The sequence below is a fragment of the Myripristis murdjan genome, chromosome 4 (genome assembly GCF_902150065.1).
Source record: "Myripristis murdjan chromosome 4, fMyrMur1.1, whole genome shotgun sequence".
Taxonomy (NCBI): Eukaryota; Metazoa; Chordata; class Actinopteri; order Holocentriformes; family Holocentridae; genus Myripristis; species Myripristis murdjan.
In genome coordinates this window covers 23,267,321-23,281,931 of record NC_043983.1, presented here as the reverse complement: position 1 = coordinate 23,281,931, position 14,611 = coordinate 23,267,321, and the positions used below count along the sequence as shown (strand labels likewise).

The 14,611-nt window shown below is 43.3% G+C and overlaps 1 protein-coding gene across 4 annotated transcripts in view; it reads left to right on the top strand.

Moving 5' to 3' along the window:
- Positions 1-935: 935 nt before the first annotated feature.
- mllt1a (MLLT1 super elongation complex subunit a) overlaps positions 936-14,611 on the top strand; it is a 19,659-nt gene continuing 5,983 nt past the window's right edge. Inside the window, exons 1-10 of one of the 4 annotated variants that reach the window (XM_030049092.1) lie at positions 936-1,062; positions 4,878-5,058; positions 5,627-5,709; positions 8,458-8,601; positions 9,375-9,500; positions 10,924-11,577; positions 11,888-11,975; positions 12,101-12,212; positions 12,504-12,603; positions 13,572-13,640. In XM_030049092.1, coding sequence (XP_029904952.1) covers positions 1,051-1,062; positions 4,878-5,058; positions 5,627-5,709; positions 8,458-8,601; positions 9,375-9,500; positions 10,924-11,577; positions 11,888-11,975; positions 12,101-12,212; positions 12,504-12,603; positions 13,572-13,640 — 1,569 coding nt within the window. In that variant the 5' untranslated portion in view covers positions 936-1,050. Of the gene's footprint in view, positions 1,063-4,877; positions 5,059-5,626; positions 5,710-8,457; positions 8,602-9,374; positions 9,501-10,923; positions 11,578-11,884; positions 11,976-12,100; positions 12,213-12,503; positions 12,604-13,571; positions 13,650-14,611 lie in introns of all 4 variants that reach the window. The other 3 variants (XM_030049090.1, XM_030049091.1, XM_030049089.1) reach the window with 3 other exon arrangements.

The following is a 14,611-nucleotide window of genomic DNA, read 5'->3' as shown; positions in this document are numbered from 1 at the left end:
GGGCGGCTTTGTGTCTGATGGCCAGGTGGGACTTCTTTCAGACTGATTTGACTGAGAGGCAGACTGGATCAGTTTGAGTGACAGGGGTAGAAGGGGAGGCACCAAGCCAGTGAGAGAGTAGTGACCTTATGTCCTAGAGCTGAGGCCGGATAATCTCACATCAAAGTCTGAGCACCGCAGAGACTTGACTGCAACGGGCCCTCGCTCCCTGACTCTATAAAAGAGATGTCTTCAATTAGAAGTCATACTTCTTTCTTTTGAGATCAAACATTTGAAACAGAAACAGCTTACACTATGCCACATGAGACAGAGGCCAAGTAACCTCACGGTGACCGCTTGTGGAGTGAGAGGTAGAATAGACTTATCCAGTGGTGTACCAATAGTCTGCAGGGCCTTTACCTCAACCATACAGAAAATGTACAGAATCCAGGTGTGGGAAATTATAAACTTGTTTCAATGAAATAAAGTTGTCACTTTTCCAATTGGAATATAATCAAATGTACATTATATTATATTACAACAAAATATGTCTATCATGTAGGGTATTACACAGTGTCAGTAAAGGAACACCAAAGGAAACCCGCATTTTGCATGCTTTTAACCAATACTACTTTTCTTAGAAAGTGCGCCGCTCGGTGCGTTCATTAGAGCTTTGTAAGATATGGTTATGAATCAATCCTCGATTAATCAATTAGCATGCATCATGTGCATTTTACAATTGAAACTGAGCTTTAGCCATTGGGACAATCTTGCTGTCACTCGAGAAAGCCACCAGAAAATGCTTTAATTGTATTTGTAGCTCAAGGATCGCCCCGCCTTCTGAGGGCTGCGATTGGCTCCTTCCAAGAGTTCTTAAATTTCCTCCGATCTGATTGGACGAGAGAGCTTTCTGTTTTGGTTGCATGCCAGCAGCCGTCTGGAAGGGGAGGGGTGCTGTCTGCCTTCCGGTTCTGGGCTGAAATTGACACACAATGAGGAGCAGATACTGGGGAGACGCTCTGCAAACGCCGCTGTAAATAAATACAACAATCACTGAAGCCAGCGAGAACCATGGAGAACCAGGTACGGTGGCCTTTTTGTCTCCTTGTGAAATCTGAACTTTTATCGGAGAAAATAGCAGCAGGCTGCGCCCTGCCTAGACAGGAATGAATGCTCTGTTCTGCTAGCCAGAAAAAAAATGCTCCTGCTGCTAATGAACTCCTAGTTGTTTGGCTCAGGAGCTATGCTAGCTGGCCACTCATACATCGGTATTTACCGCTAGCTAGACTCTGCCACACCATTCAGCACCGCTGCACATAGCTGTACAACTGGGCACACAAAGAGATTTTCACCCGGTGTTGAATCCGGTCTGCTCCGTTTATTTCACAAAAGCACATGCACACCATAAATCACCTTAAAGAGCAATTTGACTCGGGATTTTGGCAAGCTAAGCTAAGCTAGTCCACCTACCAGGAGTGTATCGGCCGTTGGCTAAAAGCTAAGCAGCAGCTACAAGGCGCCGGGGAAAAGATTTGTCCTCTCCAGGTTGGGGGGGTGGAGAGGCGGGGTGGTGTCTCCACTACCAACGGCCTCAAATCACAATTACACCCCTTCCTAAAAACCACCAAAGTTGTGCACAACTTCTGAGAAACGCTCGCACCATTTGCCAGCTAATCGCTCGTTTTGAATGCTTGCCATATTAACGAGTGTGGAGCCAAAAAATTCCATTATGGTGGAAAAGCTGACACATTCATTACCTTGGCCAAGTTGAAATGTAGTGATGTTGTTGTGGTAAATAAGAAGGTGGGTACCGTCATCCTCCTGGCTGTGATGAATAAAGCTACAGCCACCAGTGTATAAACAAAAAATCAGTTTTTGCTCTCAGCTGAACATGAACATGCACAAGCTCTCATTGGGGATTTAGAATTGAGTTTAGACAATTAATATTTATTCAGGCCTACAGAGGAGGCTAAACTCTGGTGTGCAAGTAAATAGGTGGGTAAGCTGTGTGTGTGGGCTCATCTCCCAACTTTGCTGCTTAAGTCTTTGCTGTAAGGGAGTCACAGCCTCAAAATGAGAAGCTCCTCGGGTGCTTGGGGTTGTTAGAGGCTATATTTCAGATGGTTAGGCCACACACAGCCGTATGAAGTGGCTCAGGCACTTTCTTGGAGCTTGTCCCTGTTCACTATTGGCCCCTTTGAAGTCCTAACTAGATCTATGCAACCAGTGGAAGTCTGCAATGACTCTGGAGTTGAAAGCCCAGTCAAATTGTGCCTCCTTTTGAATGTCATCCTATGCAAAAAAAAAAAAAAAAAAAATGCATCAGGGTGTTAATAGTTCAGATAATGATGTATTTTTAAAAAATTTGTTTCTTTCTGTCCCCTGGATTCAGAGCAACTTGTTTAGGAAATTAACTCTGTTATTCATTAGGCCCCTATCTGTTTGTTCCAGATTTATGGTATGCACATCACAGTGTAGTGGTACAAGGAGATGACAGCTTTATTAGTCTAATTGATTCATGCATTGATGTTAGAAAAGGAGCATGTGTACAGATGCTCCCAGTATGTAGTTTTGAGAACGCTGTAAGGATGATCAGGTTTTCATATCCCTACACACACACATGTACACACCCGATATCCTATTTTTTCTGATTTCTCTGGGCGCTGTCGGTAGGTGGGCTGGCCGTGCCTCCCCCCTGTTTTGTTGATGATTGGTGTCCAAGAGGCATTGACCCGTTTCCATTACAAGTGACAGTTTTTCTTTATTTATGTTGTGTCCTAGATAGGTAAGGCCGGGTGTGATGAAGGATTTAGCTGGAGTCGACGATTGGGCTCATAATCAAAACATAACCGCTGTGGTGGTCATTTGAAGACGCAGGGACGGATGGGGTTGCATTTTGGCTCTTCTTGTTTGCGTGTGTCCTCCTCTCCAAATGAGACTTTAAAATTTTTATTTATTTGTTTATTTGTTGCTGGCAGAGATTAACTTGGTCATGAGGGGTGTTATTTACATGGCACGTGGGGGTTCGTTGTTTTCATGTGAGCCAGCGTGTCTGCCAAAACGAGCATTTCCTTTCAGCTGCAAGATTTGTGTGTGTGTGTGTGGATGGGTGGGTGGGAGGCTGTGTGTATGTGTGTGTGTGTGTGTGTGTGTGTGTGTGTGTGTGTGCGTGCGCATCCTTGATGATGGTGGTGGCTGTGCCGGGTCTGTTTTTATCTCCTTGCAGTGTCTGGCTTTGATGGAACTTAGCTGCCTAAATACATTATCACCTAAAATTATTTTGTCTAGTTGATATAATTTGAGGAGTGATTGAGAAGCTTTACTGCCGTCACCATGTCTTTGAAATTGGTCTGTCTCTTTCCCAGTCTCTCAGGTGCCTGTGCCTGAAATTATGAAATGCTTTTTATTTCTGTTTTCAGGCTTTTTCACTCGACAGTTTAGCTTGTTTCCAGCACCACGCGTTTCTTGTACCTTGTCTAGTATTCTTGTCAAGTCTGTATTCTGATCGCCTCACATTTTCCAGGCTCTGATTTCTCATATGCATAGGTCACCCCCCTCTTGTTAGATGTTGAGATTCAGTGTTTCGGACTCTTGTGGCTTATTATTCCAATTCCTTTCTAATGGAGAATGACATTTTCTCTCTGTCGGCCCATTATTTTCAAGCTTGTTTTATGTTGTCCTTATCACATCCCTGATTTGGTGGAGGTTGACTGGAGGGGCTCCATGGCGGCTCACTGAGGGTGTGGTGGAGTCTGGAGTTTGAGGGCATTACTGCCACAGAATGGCCGGGCGAAACGCCAGGCAGGAGGGGGGGGTTGTGTGTGTGTGTGTTAGCCTGTGTGTGTGTGTGTGTGAGAGAGAGAGAGTGAGACTGAGAGTGCCAGACCAGCTCATCTCAATCCTGTCCCCTCTAATCCCCCCACTCAGTCCCAGCTCACGAGCTGCTCAGTGAAGGGGCCAAATCCCCACATTCTTCAGCCCTCCCCTGGACATGAAGTGCCCCCCTCCGAAACCCTCCACCCCACGCACTCCATCTCCAAAGCCTCTTCACTTGCTATCTTGATCACCACCATCACAGCAGCACTATGTCATTGGCTTGTCCCATTGCTGTCATTGTTCTTGGCAATGAGAGGCAGCCCAACAATGTGCCCCTCTTTTTGGACCAACCTTTTGAGATCTGTGGGCTCGGGCAGCTAATCATTCCCATTCCACGGGGGAACTTCCCGACTCCAGTCCAGATTTGCATTTTGTCTAGGCCAAGTGTGCAGCTTTGCCCCCATATACATCCACCCTAATAGAAATTTAATATTTTCTTCTGGGCTTAATTATGACCCAGAGAATAGCAGTGCCTTTATTAATCTCACTACTGGTTTAGTTTTGTGTATTTCACAACATCAGCCTGTAAGTGATGTTATAGAGAACTGCAGCTTTGTGTCGGTGTTATTAACTGCCTGTGGACTGGTATTACAACCAGTAACACTGTTCTTATCCCGCTGTTATGTAATATAGGCAAGGATGTAGTGGACAGTGAACACTTACACTCAGGTTGCCCACATTTTTATTTGTGGAGTAGATTTTTCTCATCTTTTAGACTCTTGAGTAACAAAAACCTCTGTTAGTAATTTACAATACATCATAATAAATACATCAAAATAAACAGAAAAGGTAGCCTTTTAAAAGAAAAGGAAAAGGAAGCCAAAAAAGTTTAACTGCTTAAAATCCCACTTCTTAAATATGAACAAATAAGCATGCTTTGTTTTGTTTTGTGTTGCCTTAATAATGCACCGACTATGCAAATATCAGCATGCTTGCCGTGCTAGTTTTTAATCCCCCACACTTTTAGACCTAGTGTAGTAATGTATGTGACTTTCTTTGTGTTTCTCCTCATCTCCCTGCAGTGCACAGTGCAGGTGAAGCTGGAGTTGGGTCACAGAGCCCAGCTGAGGAAGAAGGTGACATCTGAGGGCTTCACCCACGACTGGATGGTGTTTGTCCGAGGACCAGAGACCGGTGACATCCAGCACTTTGTAGATAAGGTCGTCTTCCGGCTGCACGAGAGCTTCCCCAAACCCAAGAGAGGTACGACAAACAGGGAACAGCATTTGAACACACACCCACAATGTAATGATGGAATATTTGGCATTTCCCTTTTACGTTCCTGCCTAGGTTGGCACACTAACATTTCATCTTATAAATGATTAAACCAAGTCTATGAAGTTGGAACTGACTCATAATTAGTCCAGACAGTATTTTGATTCAGTGTCTCTGAATACAGCTATGGCTCGGCAATATGTGCAAAATTAATGTCCCAGTAATCATAAGAAATTGTGGCTGTTGGTATATCATAGTATCTAATAACGTGTTAGACAATCAGAATAATGCTATTTGCGTTGAAATTCATGTTAATATGAAGTCTGATAAAACTAATTCTCAAATATTGGCCCACATAATTTTTTTCTACTTGTTTTGTGAGAGAATTTAATTAGTATTTGCATTTTATCAGTAGCCTAATTTTAACAACAAAATTGTGTATCACAGTAACTCAGTATCGTTAATTTGTGACGGCCTCAGTTAAAACAGACTTATTACGCTTCTATTTTTGCACAATTAGTACTGACATCATGTATTCCTGTTTGAATGTCTGCAGTATGCAAGGAGCCACCGTACAAAGTGGAGGAGTCGGGCTACGCCGGGTTCCTCATGCCCATCGAGGTCTACTTCAAGAACAAGGTGAGATGGAGTGGGCACTTCTGCCAAAAGAGTGTAAACTGGCCATGTAGCTTGGTGTTCAAGCATGTTGTGGTTGCAAACTATTGATGTTTTTTTTTTTTTCTTGTTTGTATTTACTCTGATCTGTCTGAGCAATAAAAGTAATCAGTGAGGGAGTGTGGCTTGTCCAAGATCACAATGAAGTGCTGCAGAACAATCAGAGATGTGCTCCTGTCTATGAGCCAGCCTGTCACTCAGGATATGAGCCAGTGTCACATGGTTATTCTACCCTGAGATCAAGTTCCCTCTGCTCCTCAAGCTTTCTCCTGAAAAGATCCGATGGCGAGCAAGCCGTGTCTGTGTGACAAGCTGTTTACACAATAGTCACACCAGACGCCGACAGCTGGAGCACAGTTCTTACTTTGTTGTTTGGTTTTCAGCTTGAGCTGTCATTCGAAATTCAAAAAGCGATGGCTGTTTGGTTAGAATAAGTCTGCAAAGTTCTATTGTGGTTAATGATGAGCTGTTGTGGTGACAGTTTGAGGAAACCCCCATAATCCTATTTTGAGCTGCTGTTACTTGACAGCTCAGTGCAACAGTAGAGTAATTGTTTGGTCAGACGCACTGCAAAGAATTGCTTAAAGAAGTTCACTGTGTGCTTATTAGAATGTGTGTCCAGAGTTTCTGTTTGAGGAGAGTCCCTCTGCTGTTTCTGACTTGGCTCGTTTTAGCTTTTGGCTTCTCTAAGCTTGTCAGCTGGTTCAAGCCAAACTGCCCATTGACTTTTAACTCCTACCCTCACAGGATGGGTGCCCTTTAAAGGAATAATTCACCCACTTTTTACCCACTCACTTGTCAAAATACTGAGCCTGCCCATGGAACAGTTAGTGCTTTTTCATGTCAGCCTCTGAAGTGGCCTGGACTTGGTTAGTTAGAGTTCCAGAAAGGGCAAAAAATGACCATAAAATTTTCTCTAACTTATGCAGGGTAATCCAAGTGATGTGTTGCCAAACATTTGTACGGTGCAGCCAAAAGTCCGAAATCTGCTACATTATTTTCTAGATTTTCCACAGTCGCAATGATTTACTCTATAATGACTATAATGACAACTGTTAAGGTCAGATTTTACATGATAGCCAAGATGTGATGTTTACACTCTTTGATGGGTACAGATGTCATCCAGGCCCACGGCACCTAGCTGGGTGTTCAGCATCAAATGTTGCTGTAGTTGAAGTCACTATAATCCTGGAATAATCAGAATAACAGCATCATTCAATGTGCAATCAAAAAGAAAAGGTCCACTCTGGTATAGCTGTGCACTGGTAGATTCAGTGTTGGAGGAGCCTGTCAGCCAAAATGCCGCGTTAAAATGAAACTTGATGAATTTCACAAACCTCGTAAAAGTGAATTCAAGGTCCATTGTTCAGTTTACATTCTGACATTTTCACTTTACCTCTGCTACACATGTCTTCAGTCTGCGGGGGGCGGTGACAAGTCTCATTGCGACAGCTGTTGTAAAATACTACCGCTCTGGGACTCAATGGGTCAAAGTCAACAAGTTTCAAATTCTGCTCGTGGTTGCTTTAATGGATTACAGATAACAGTGTATGCATCAACGTATGGGCTGCAGAGAGGTCTGAATGTTTTGTATTGACTTTATAATGCGGTGAATGCAGTTAGTGTGGATGGCACAATCTAGTCCGTAATGTGGCAAAATAAAGATGGAAGTAGACCAAGTTCAATCTGACCATCAGTTTGGAAGCTCTGGAATAATAAAAAAAAAAAATCTGAGGGGCTGAATTTACCCCCACAAGCCTCACTGCAGCTACTGGCATGTTTTCCAGTAGGTCATGCAGTGAAATATCGCCATTAAACATCCACTATATCAGCCAATTGGACTGCAAGAGTGCTTCCAAAACATTCCTCTGATGTGGGGGCATTTCTCTTTTCTTTAAATTAACAATTGAAGTAAGGATACATTTTTATACTAGTACCTCTGAGTTGCCAAAACCCATCATAAAGAATGACAAACCCACACTATTTCTAAGATAAGGAAAATGGTAGAGGAGGCATGCGGAGGATAGAGCACCATTGTCTCCTACATTATGTTTAGACTCCTGGACGGCATCCAAACAATTTTATGCTCGGTTTCTGTGTACTTTACTTGAACTTAATGGAAAAATCTACCAGTAAGATCAAGAAAATACTGCAAGGGAAGGAAGGAGAGTGTGTGTATATCAGACACTCAAAGTCCAATCCCACAATTACGACAGGATATTTTTGTTTTTAAAATCTGTCATGAGTGCTTTAGTGGCTCTTCCTCAGCTTTCCGTGTCCCCCTTCTTACTGTATATCCCTTTGGCATACAATGATCAGGTTTTCAGTTTATTTGCCAGTCCCCTTACTGTTTGCCTTTTTAACACTGAGCCTCCCTCAGGAATGTTAGTTGTTTCTTATCAGCATGCAGGCTCCAGGTATGTCTGTCTGTCTTATTGACTTGCAGGGTGATGGTTCATTCTCTCACTGTTATCCGGTTGATATGCTGGAGGTGATAAGATCTGGCCAGATGCCACAGAGCTCCCAGCTAGCTTTTATCTTCTGTTGTGAAATACATTGGTACATACTGTATGTATCAGGGATGGATACACAAAAAGGCAAACGCAAATTACCTTGTCCCACAGTTCTAGTAAAGTTGTATTTTAGGGTGGTTAAAAATTACACCAATTGCCTTTTTGTAAAACACTCTTTGATTCTGTTGTATTTTTCCAGGAGGAGCCAAAGAAGGTGACCTTCAACTATGACTTGTTCCTTAACTTGGAGGGCAACCCCCCTGTCAACCACCTGCGCTGTGAGAAGCTCACCTTCAACAACCCCACCAAAGAGTTCAGGAGGAAGCTGGTCAAGGCCGGAGGGGTGAGGCTGTGTGACTGACTGGCTGCTTGCCAGGTTGTCTTGATGGCAGACAGACTGGTTCAATAGTTAGCACGACTTGGAGGATGTGGTGATTGTTGGTGGAAGTAAATGATAGCAGCTGCTATGTACATACAATGTGCATTTGCTTTAGAGCAGGAAAGATGGTCTGGCTTCAGGCTCTGCAATTGTCCTCTGGCTTTAAGACTCGGGCTGCAAATAGGCTAACATAAGAGCCGTTCAGTTTATTCTGCAAACAAAAAATGCAGTAATCTGCAATTCCTTGATGCACTGTTAAAACAAAACAAACAAGAAGGTGCTCTACAGGTGCTTTATAGGCCTAATGATAACAAGAATTGACAAGAAGATGACAAGAAAATATTTAGTTGCTTTGCTGAAAGGGGTAAAGAGAAGATTTCTTAATTTAATGTAGGTAAAGTTTAACATATTTAGTGTGTTGAATGTATTTTATATATGATTATGGAATTGCATTTGGCTGGACTTGTTTACCTGCTCCAAATGGTAGTGCAAAATAAACATGCTCAGAATTAAGATGGGTTGGGTTAGTTTTATTTACTTAGATATTTACATCCTTTGGTGACAAAGTGGACACACCTGATCCATTTAGAACTGACAGGCAGTCCACTTTTGGACTACGACCCAGCAGTTGAGAACCACAGCTTCGGAGATCAACATAGAATAGAAATGCCTTTTTAATTATGTGACGAGCTGTAACTCTTGTATTTCATATTTCTTGTCGTCCCCTCATCCGGCAGGTAATGGTGGTTCCAGAGGGAGGCGAAGCCGTGTCGAGGCCCAGTCCAGACTACCCCATGCTCCCCACCATCCCCCTGTCCGCCTTCTCGGACCCCAAGAAGACCAAGACCTCCCACGTATCAAAGGTTGATTAGCTCATAACATGAAATGGAAAATGCTGCACACATACCTTTTTATCACACTGACAGGCTTTAAGGCTCTTCCTCTGATCATTTACTGTCTGTTTTTATCCTGCTTACAAGATAAGTGATGTCCATACTGACCCCAGGTCATCTCACAAGCACTCAGCCTCCTCATTCATTTGTATTAGTCAACTTGAAACCGTGTCACAAGGTCATTGCTCTTTCCAGACAATTAATTTCATTGACCTTTATATTGAAAAATCTACAGCGAAATGACAAATTGTTAAATTAAATCAATACCGTTTTCAGAACAGGCAGATTAGGCAACACATTACCACTTAATGCGTATTTATGTGTACACACGTGTAGTATTGGTTAGCCAGTTGATCTGTGAGGAGAGGAAACAGATAATCAGGGAAACTCTCAAAAGATCTAGGTGCTTTTCTAAACTGAATTAAGACTGGCCTTTCAGAGGCCAGTCTTCTTTTTTTTTTTTTTTACCTCTTGCTAAACTTTCCTTTTTTTCCTGCTCAATAATCGCCATGTGTCTTAGTATACAAATTTCATTTCCTCACATAAGCTGAGAGTTAATCATGTTTTTGTAAACAAAATGTGTATGAATTGTTAAAATTGTTAAAAGCCTTAAAGATCCATGTCCGTTAGTATTTGCGTGTAAATAGTTTAGTTACAACTAGAATGATTAGAATGACAAAGCAGTTTTGCGTAACAGGTGTGGAATTTATTAAATTATTATTAATTATTATTATTTGAGCAGAGCCAACAAATTACTAAAGATAATTATGATACTGTGGTCTGTCTCTGTTCTTACATACATTGGGTTAATGATTTGTTTACCCTGATTATTCTGTAGTAACCAACTACAGCACTTTTTTACCATTATGTTGTGCTATCAAAACTAATTTAGGAATGATAAATTGAGGTAAATACTGCTCCTCGTTTATAGAAATATGATGGGGACTTTAATGTTTTAACTGAATTTATCAGGGCCTTGTGCAGTTTGTACGTGGCAGTGCCTCGGCCGTTTAGTTTTCTAAAACATGCTTCAGTAGGTGGGGTAACTGCAGCCTGAATCTAAATCTGCTCTGAATCTAAATCTGCTCTGAGGCCGCAGAAATCAGTAGACGTCCCATCCGGCTCCTTGCTCTCTACCTGTAGATCACAAGTCGGTGTCGCTGTACTTGTATGTTACAACCTTGAACTTGCTCAGTGACTGTCTCCAGTGTAGGATTGCAATCTGCCTCCAGTCATACAGCATCTAGAGCCTGTGGCCTGTTTAGTCTGCTTCCTTGTTAAGTATGCAGGAAGTTTAGCCTGTGTTCTCCTTTGGGGCCTTGGCTGAGTGCTTTGAGCCCAGAGTGGTTATGATGGTAACGCTAGCGTGCATTTGCCTGTTTACTCTCTCCAGGAGCCCAGTAAAGAGGGCAGCGGCGGCAGCAGCAAAGGACCCAAGCCTCACAAGCTGACCAAGGAGCACCGTGAACGGCCGCGCAAAGACTCAGAGAGCAAAGGCACGTCGAAAGGAGACAACGACCGAGACGGAGGCAGCAAGAGCGGCCGCGATCCATCTTCCTCCTCTTCCTCGTCCTCTTCCAAGAAGCCGGCAGAGAAAGTGAAAGATGAGGGCAAGGTCCTGCCCAAGGCCGCTTTCAAGGAGCCTAAGCTCACCCTGAAGGAGGCGAAGATGGAGAGCATGTCCCCTAAAGGAGGGGGTGCTGGGGGTGGCGGGGGCGGCGGGGGAGGAGGAGGGGGAGGGCCCGTGGAGTCTAAAGCGCCAGGGAAGCGGCCCTCCACGGTGGAGTCTCCCAAGCCCAGCGCTAAGAAGCAGAAGAAGGGCAGTTCTGAGGGGCCAAAGGGGGCGGCTGGCGGGGCCTTCACAGGAACCTCTCCCCGTGTTTCCTCCTCATCTGCAGCCAGCCAGCCGTACACAGAAAAGAAACCTCCCAAGGAGAAGGGCCGCTGGGTCAAAGGCAAAAGTGACACACAGGAGCTGAAGGAGCCCAAGAAACTTCCAGAGTCAGATGAGTCAAATTCAGAGGATGAAGCCTCTTCAAAGTCAGAGGTACATGAGCTGGACAGGCCTTTAGCTCAAATGACATTGTCAAAAAAACATATTTTCATACTTTCCTCTCGTAAGTTTGTGAGGTCAAAGTGATTGTTTCAGGAGGTTTTTATAACGTGTCTTAACTTTGCCTCTTTATATAAAATCGCCTGTACAGACTGATGTGAAAGTTTTTCCTGTTACTTCATCAAATCCCATAACTTTGATCTCTCAGACTGACCCACCCGTCTGTGTCTGTTTTGTCCCACCAACTTTCTTTTCCTCTCTGTCATCTCTCTCTTCTCTTGTGCTCCTGCTCTGTGTACAGCAGTCGGCCCCCTCCAGTCCTTCCAACTCCAGCTCTAGCTCCGACTCCAGCTCTGACTCCGACTTTGAGCCAGGACAGAAACAAGGACAAGGTAGGGTCCCTTCAGCACTCAGCTGGCTGCATCGCAGAAATCAGCGCTTGAACCATTTTCACTTAAAAGAAGACTTAACATGGAGGTTTTGGCGTGGTTTGTAATGACTTCTCCTCCCTCCCCAGGCCCGCTGCGATCCATGGTGGAGGAAATCCAGTCAGAAGAGTCAGACGATGACGACAGCAGCTCAGAGGAGGAGACTCCCGTCAAGACCAACCCCCCCAACCGCGACTCTCGGTTAGTTTGTCACCCTCCCTTCCTCTCGTTACCTCTTATGTCTGACTTCTGCGTATCATTTCTTTCCATTTTATTATTTTACTTTTTGCTGTTTATATCATGTAATTGTAGTGTATCAGTTGAATAAAAGGGTTGTTTATTTTACTGAGTGGCAGGTCCACATAACAGCTTAAATATATATGACACACACACACCAGAGTCAGTGCTAAGCAGTCAGACAATGTGCTCTTTCTATCAGTCAGTGTGTGTGTGTGTGATTGACCCCTGACCCTGCCCTGTTCCCCCTGTCAGACTCAGCCTGGACAGCGAGAGTGACAGCAGCGAAGGCTCACACCGCCCCAGTCGAGACCCCGCCCCACCCCCGCAGAAACACAGCTCCTCCAATAACAAGGTGAGAGGCACGACTCGCCGTTACTTGTCCACTTTCATTGTCTTGGTGGCAAAGATGGTGTCTCTTCAGGCTGGAATACAAAGTAAACTAAAAAACAAGTAAATAAAATAAACAATTGAAAATAAACACTGAAGCCATACATGGACATTCATAGGAAAAGTATAGCGTTTTTACTTCACCGTGGACCGCGGTGTCCACATTTTGGTGTAGGAGTTATTCTCACTAATAGGAAATGATGATGTTGATGATCGGGACATGATCAGCTCATTGAGAACACATTTTAGCATCTCGTGTGTGGTGTTGGGCTGTCATCAGGACTTCAAAACATGGCGTCGGCATTGGGCAAACATCCCCACAGTATAATCCAAAGCTTAAAGTCAGGAACTTTATTGACGAAAGCTGGGGTTCCCGAAGCATTTTACAGCTTAATACTATCAGCGTTATTGTAATTGAATGGAACAGGGGCAATTTTGTTGCCAGAATGCATTTAGGGAATCACATACATGAGTAATGTCATACAAAGAAATATAAAACAATAGTGCTTGGAATTAGCTTCAACAGAGATGATTCATGTTGAAGCCAAATGGGTTTCTAAATGGGTGGTGGGGTTTATGTCTACCCAAAACAAAGATGAATCTCATTTTAAAACAATAGACCTGAAGCCATTCATTCCAGCAGACAGGCACAGAAGCCTTAGTCTCTCAGGACTGCACCAGGCCTCCTCTTTCATGTCGGCCATCTTAATTGTTCATGGTGTCCCGGATCTTTGTTCTTTGTCCACCTTCCTTTTGGCTGTTGACCGTGACATGCCAGCTGATCCAAATCTGTGAAAAATTAGTCTCGCACTACCACCTCCTCTGTCTGTGTTCTCTATATCCTCGCTCTCTCTCTCTCTTTGATTTCTCTCTCTCCCTCCATCTCATTCCCTCTCTTTCTCTGATCTCTTTGATTTCTCCGTCTGAGTGCAGGTGTCGGGCAGAAAGAGTCCAGATCCCTCGTTTCGCTCAGAGAAGGTGTTGAAGAAGGGATACGACAAGGTAGGAAGGGTAAATCAAACTTTTTATACTTAAACTCTCGCACACATGCAATGTTACGTCATCTTTTGGGTTGAGCGCATTAATGAATTCAAGATGGACTAATGGCTAGTGAATTGAGCCAGATGTGCAGTTATACTTTGGCCTATGAACTCTTACAGAAATACTAACTAGATGATTCAGGTAAAGTAAAAGCTCTGATAGATGGATTGTGCCATTTAACTTATATCACTCTCACTAACTAGATAGTTTTCATGGATTATTATGGAGATCTTCACTAAAAAAGAGACATTGTTAAAGGGGCTCAGTCCCACAGTCTTGCTAAAATCAAAGCAACAGCCTCTAAAATACTGAGACATCGCACAAGTATTGATTAGCTTTGATTCCTTGGCATCTTTTTGGTGTATTTTTTTGTTAATACAGCAACTGGTGAAACATGGATGCCATATTGAGATATTTCCAGTGCTGCTATAGTAGAGTTTAATCACAACAACAAAAACCAATCAGCTCTTTAAAACGTCAGATGTAAATGTCAGGTTTTAGTTTCAGTTCCTTTTCGGCAGGAAAAGCTTTCACTCTTTCTCGTACGATCACTATCACTATCACTATCACTACTGCTGTTTCCATCCACGCGTGTAACCCACAATTGAATGGAACAATTTCATGCATTTTCTCCAGGGGTTATTGAAAGGCATTCTGGGCAATTTAGGTAATCAGTAACTGAAGTGATGAGGAAAGTGGGCACACTAAAAAAAAGTAAATTACTGTACATGAGCATAATATGACTCCTATAATGAACTGAAGAGTATCTGAAGCAATTTTTTTTCCATTAATGGAGGAACATGGGTAAAGGAAAATGTCATTGTTGCTTTGAGCAGGGATGGGGATTAGTGAGTTGACAAAATCACTGCCACAGATTCAGGATATGAAATTATACTAAAACGTAGCATTGAAAAATATGCACATCCAAAATT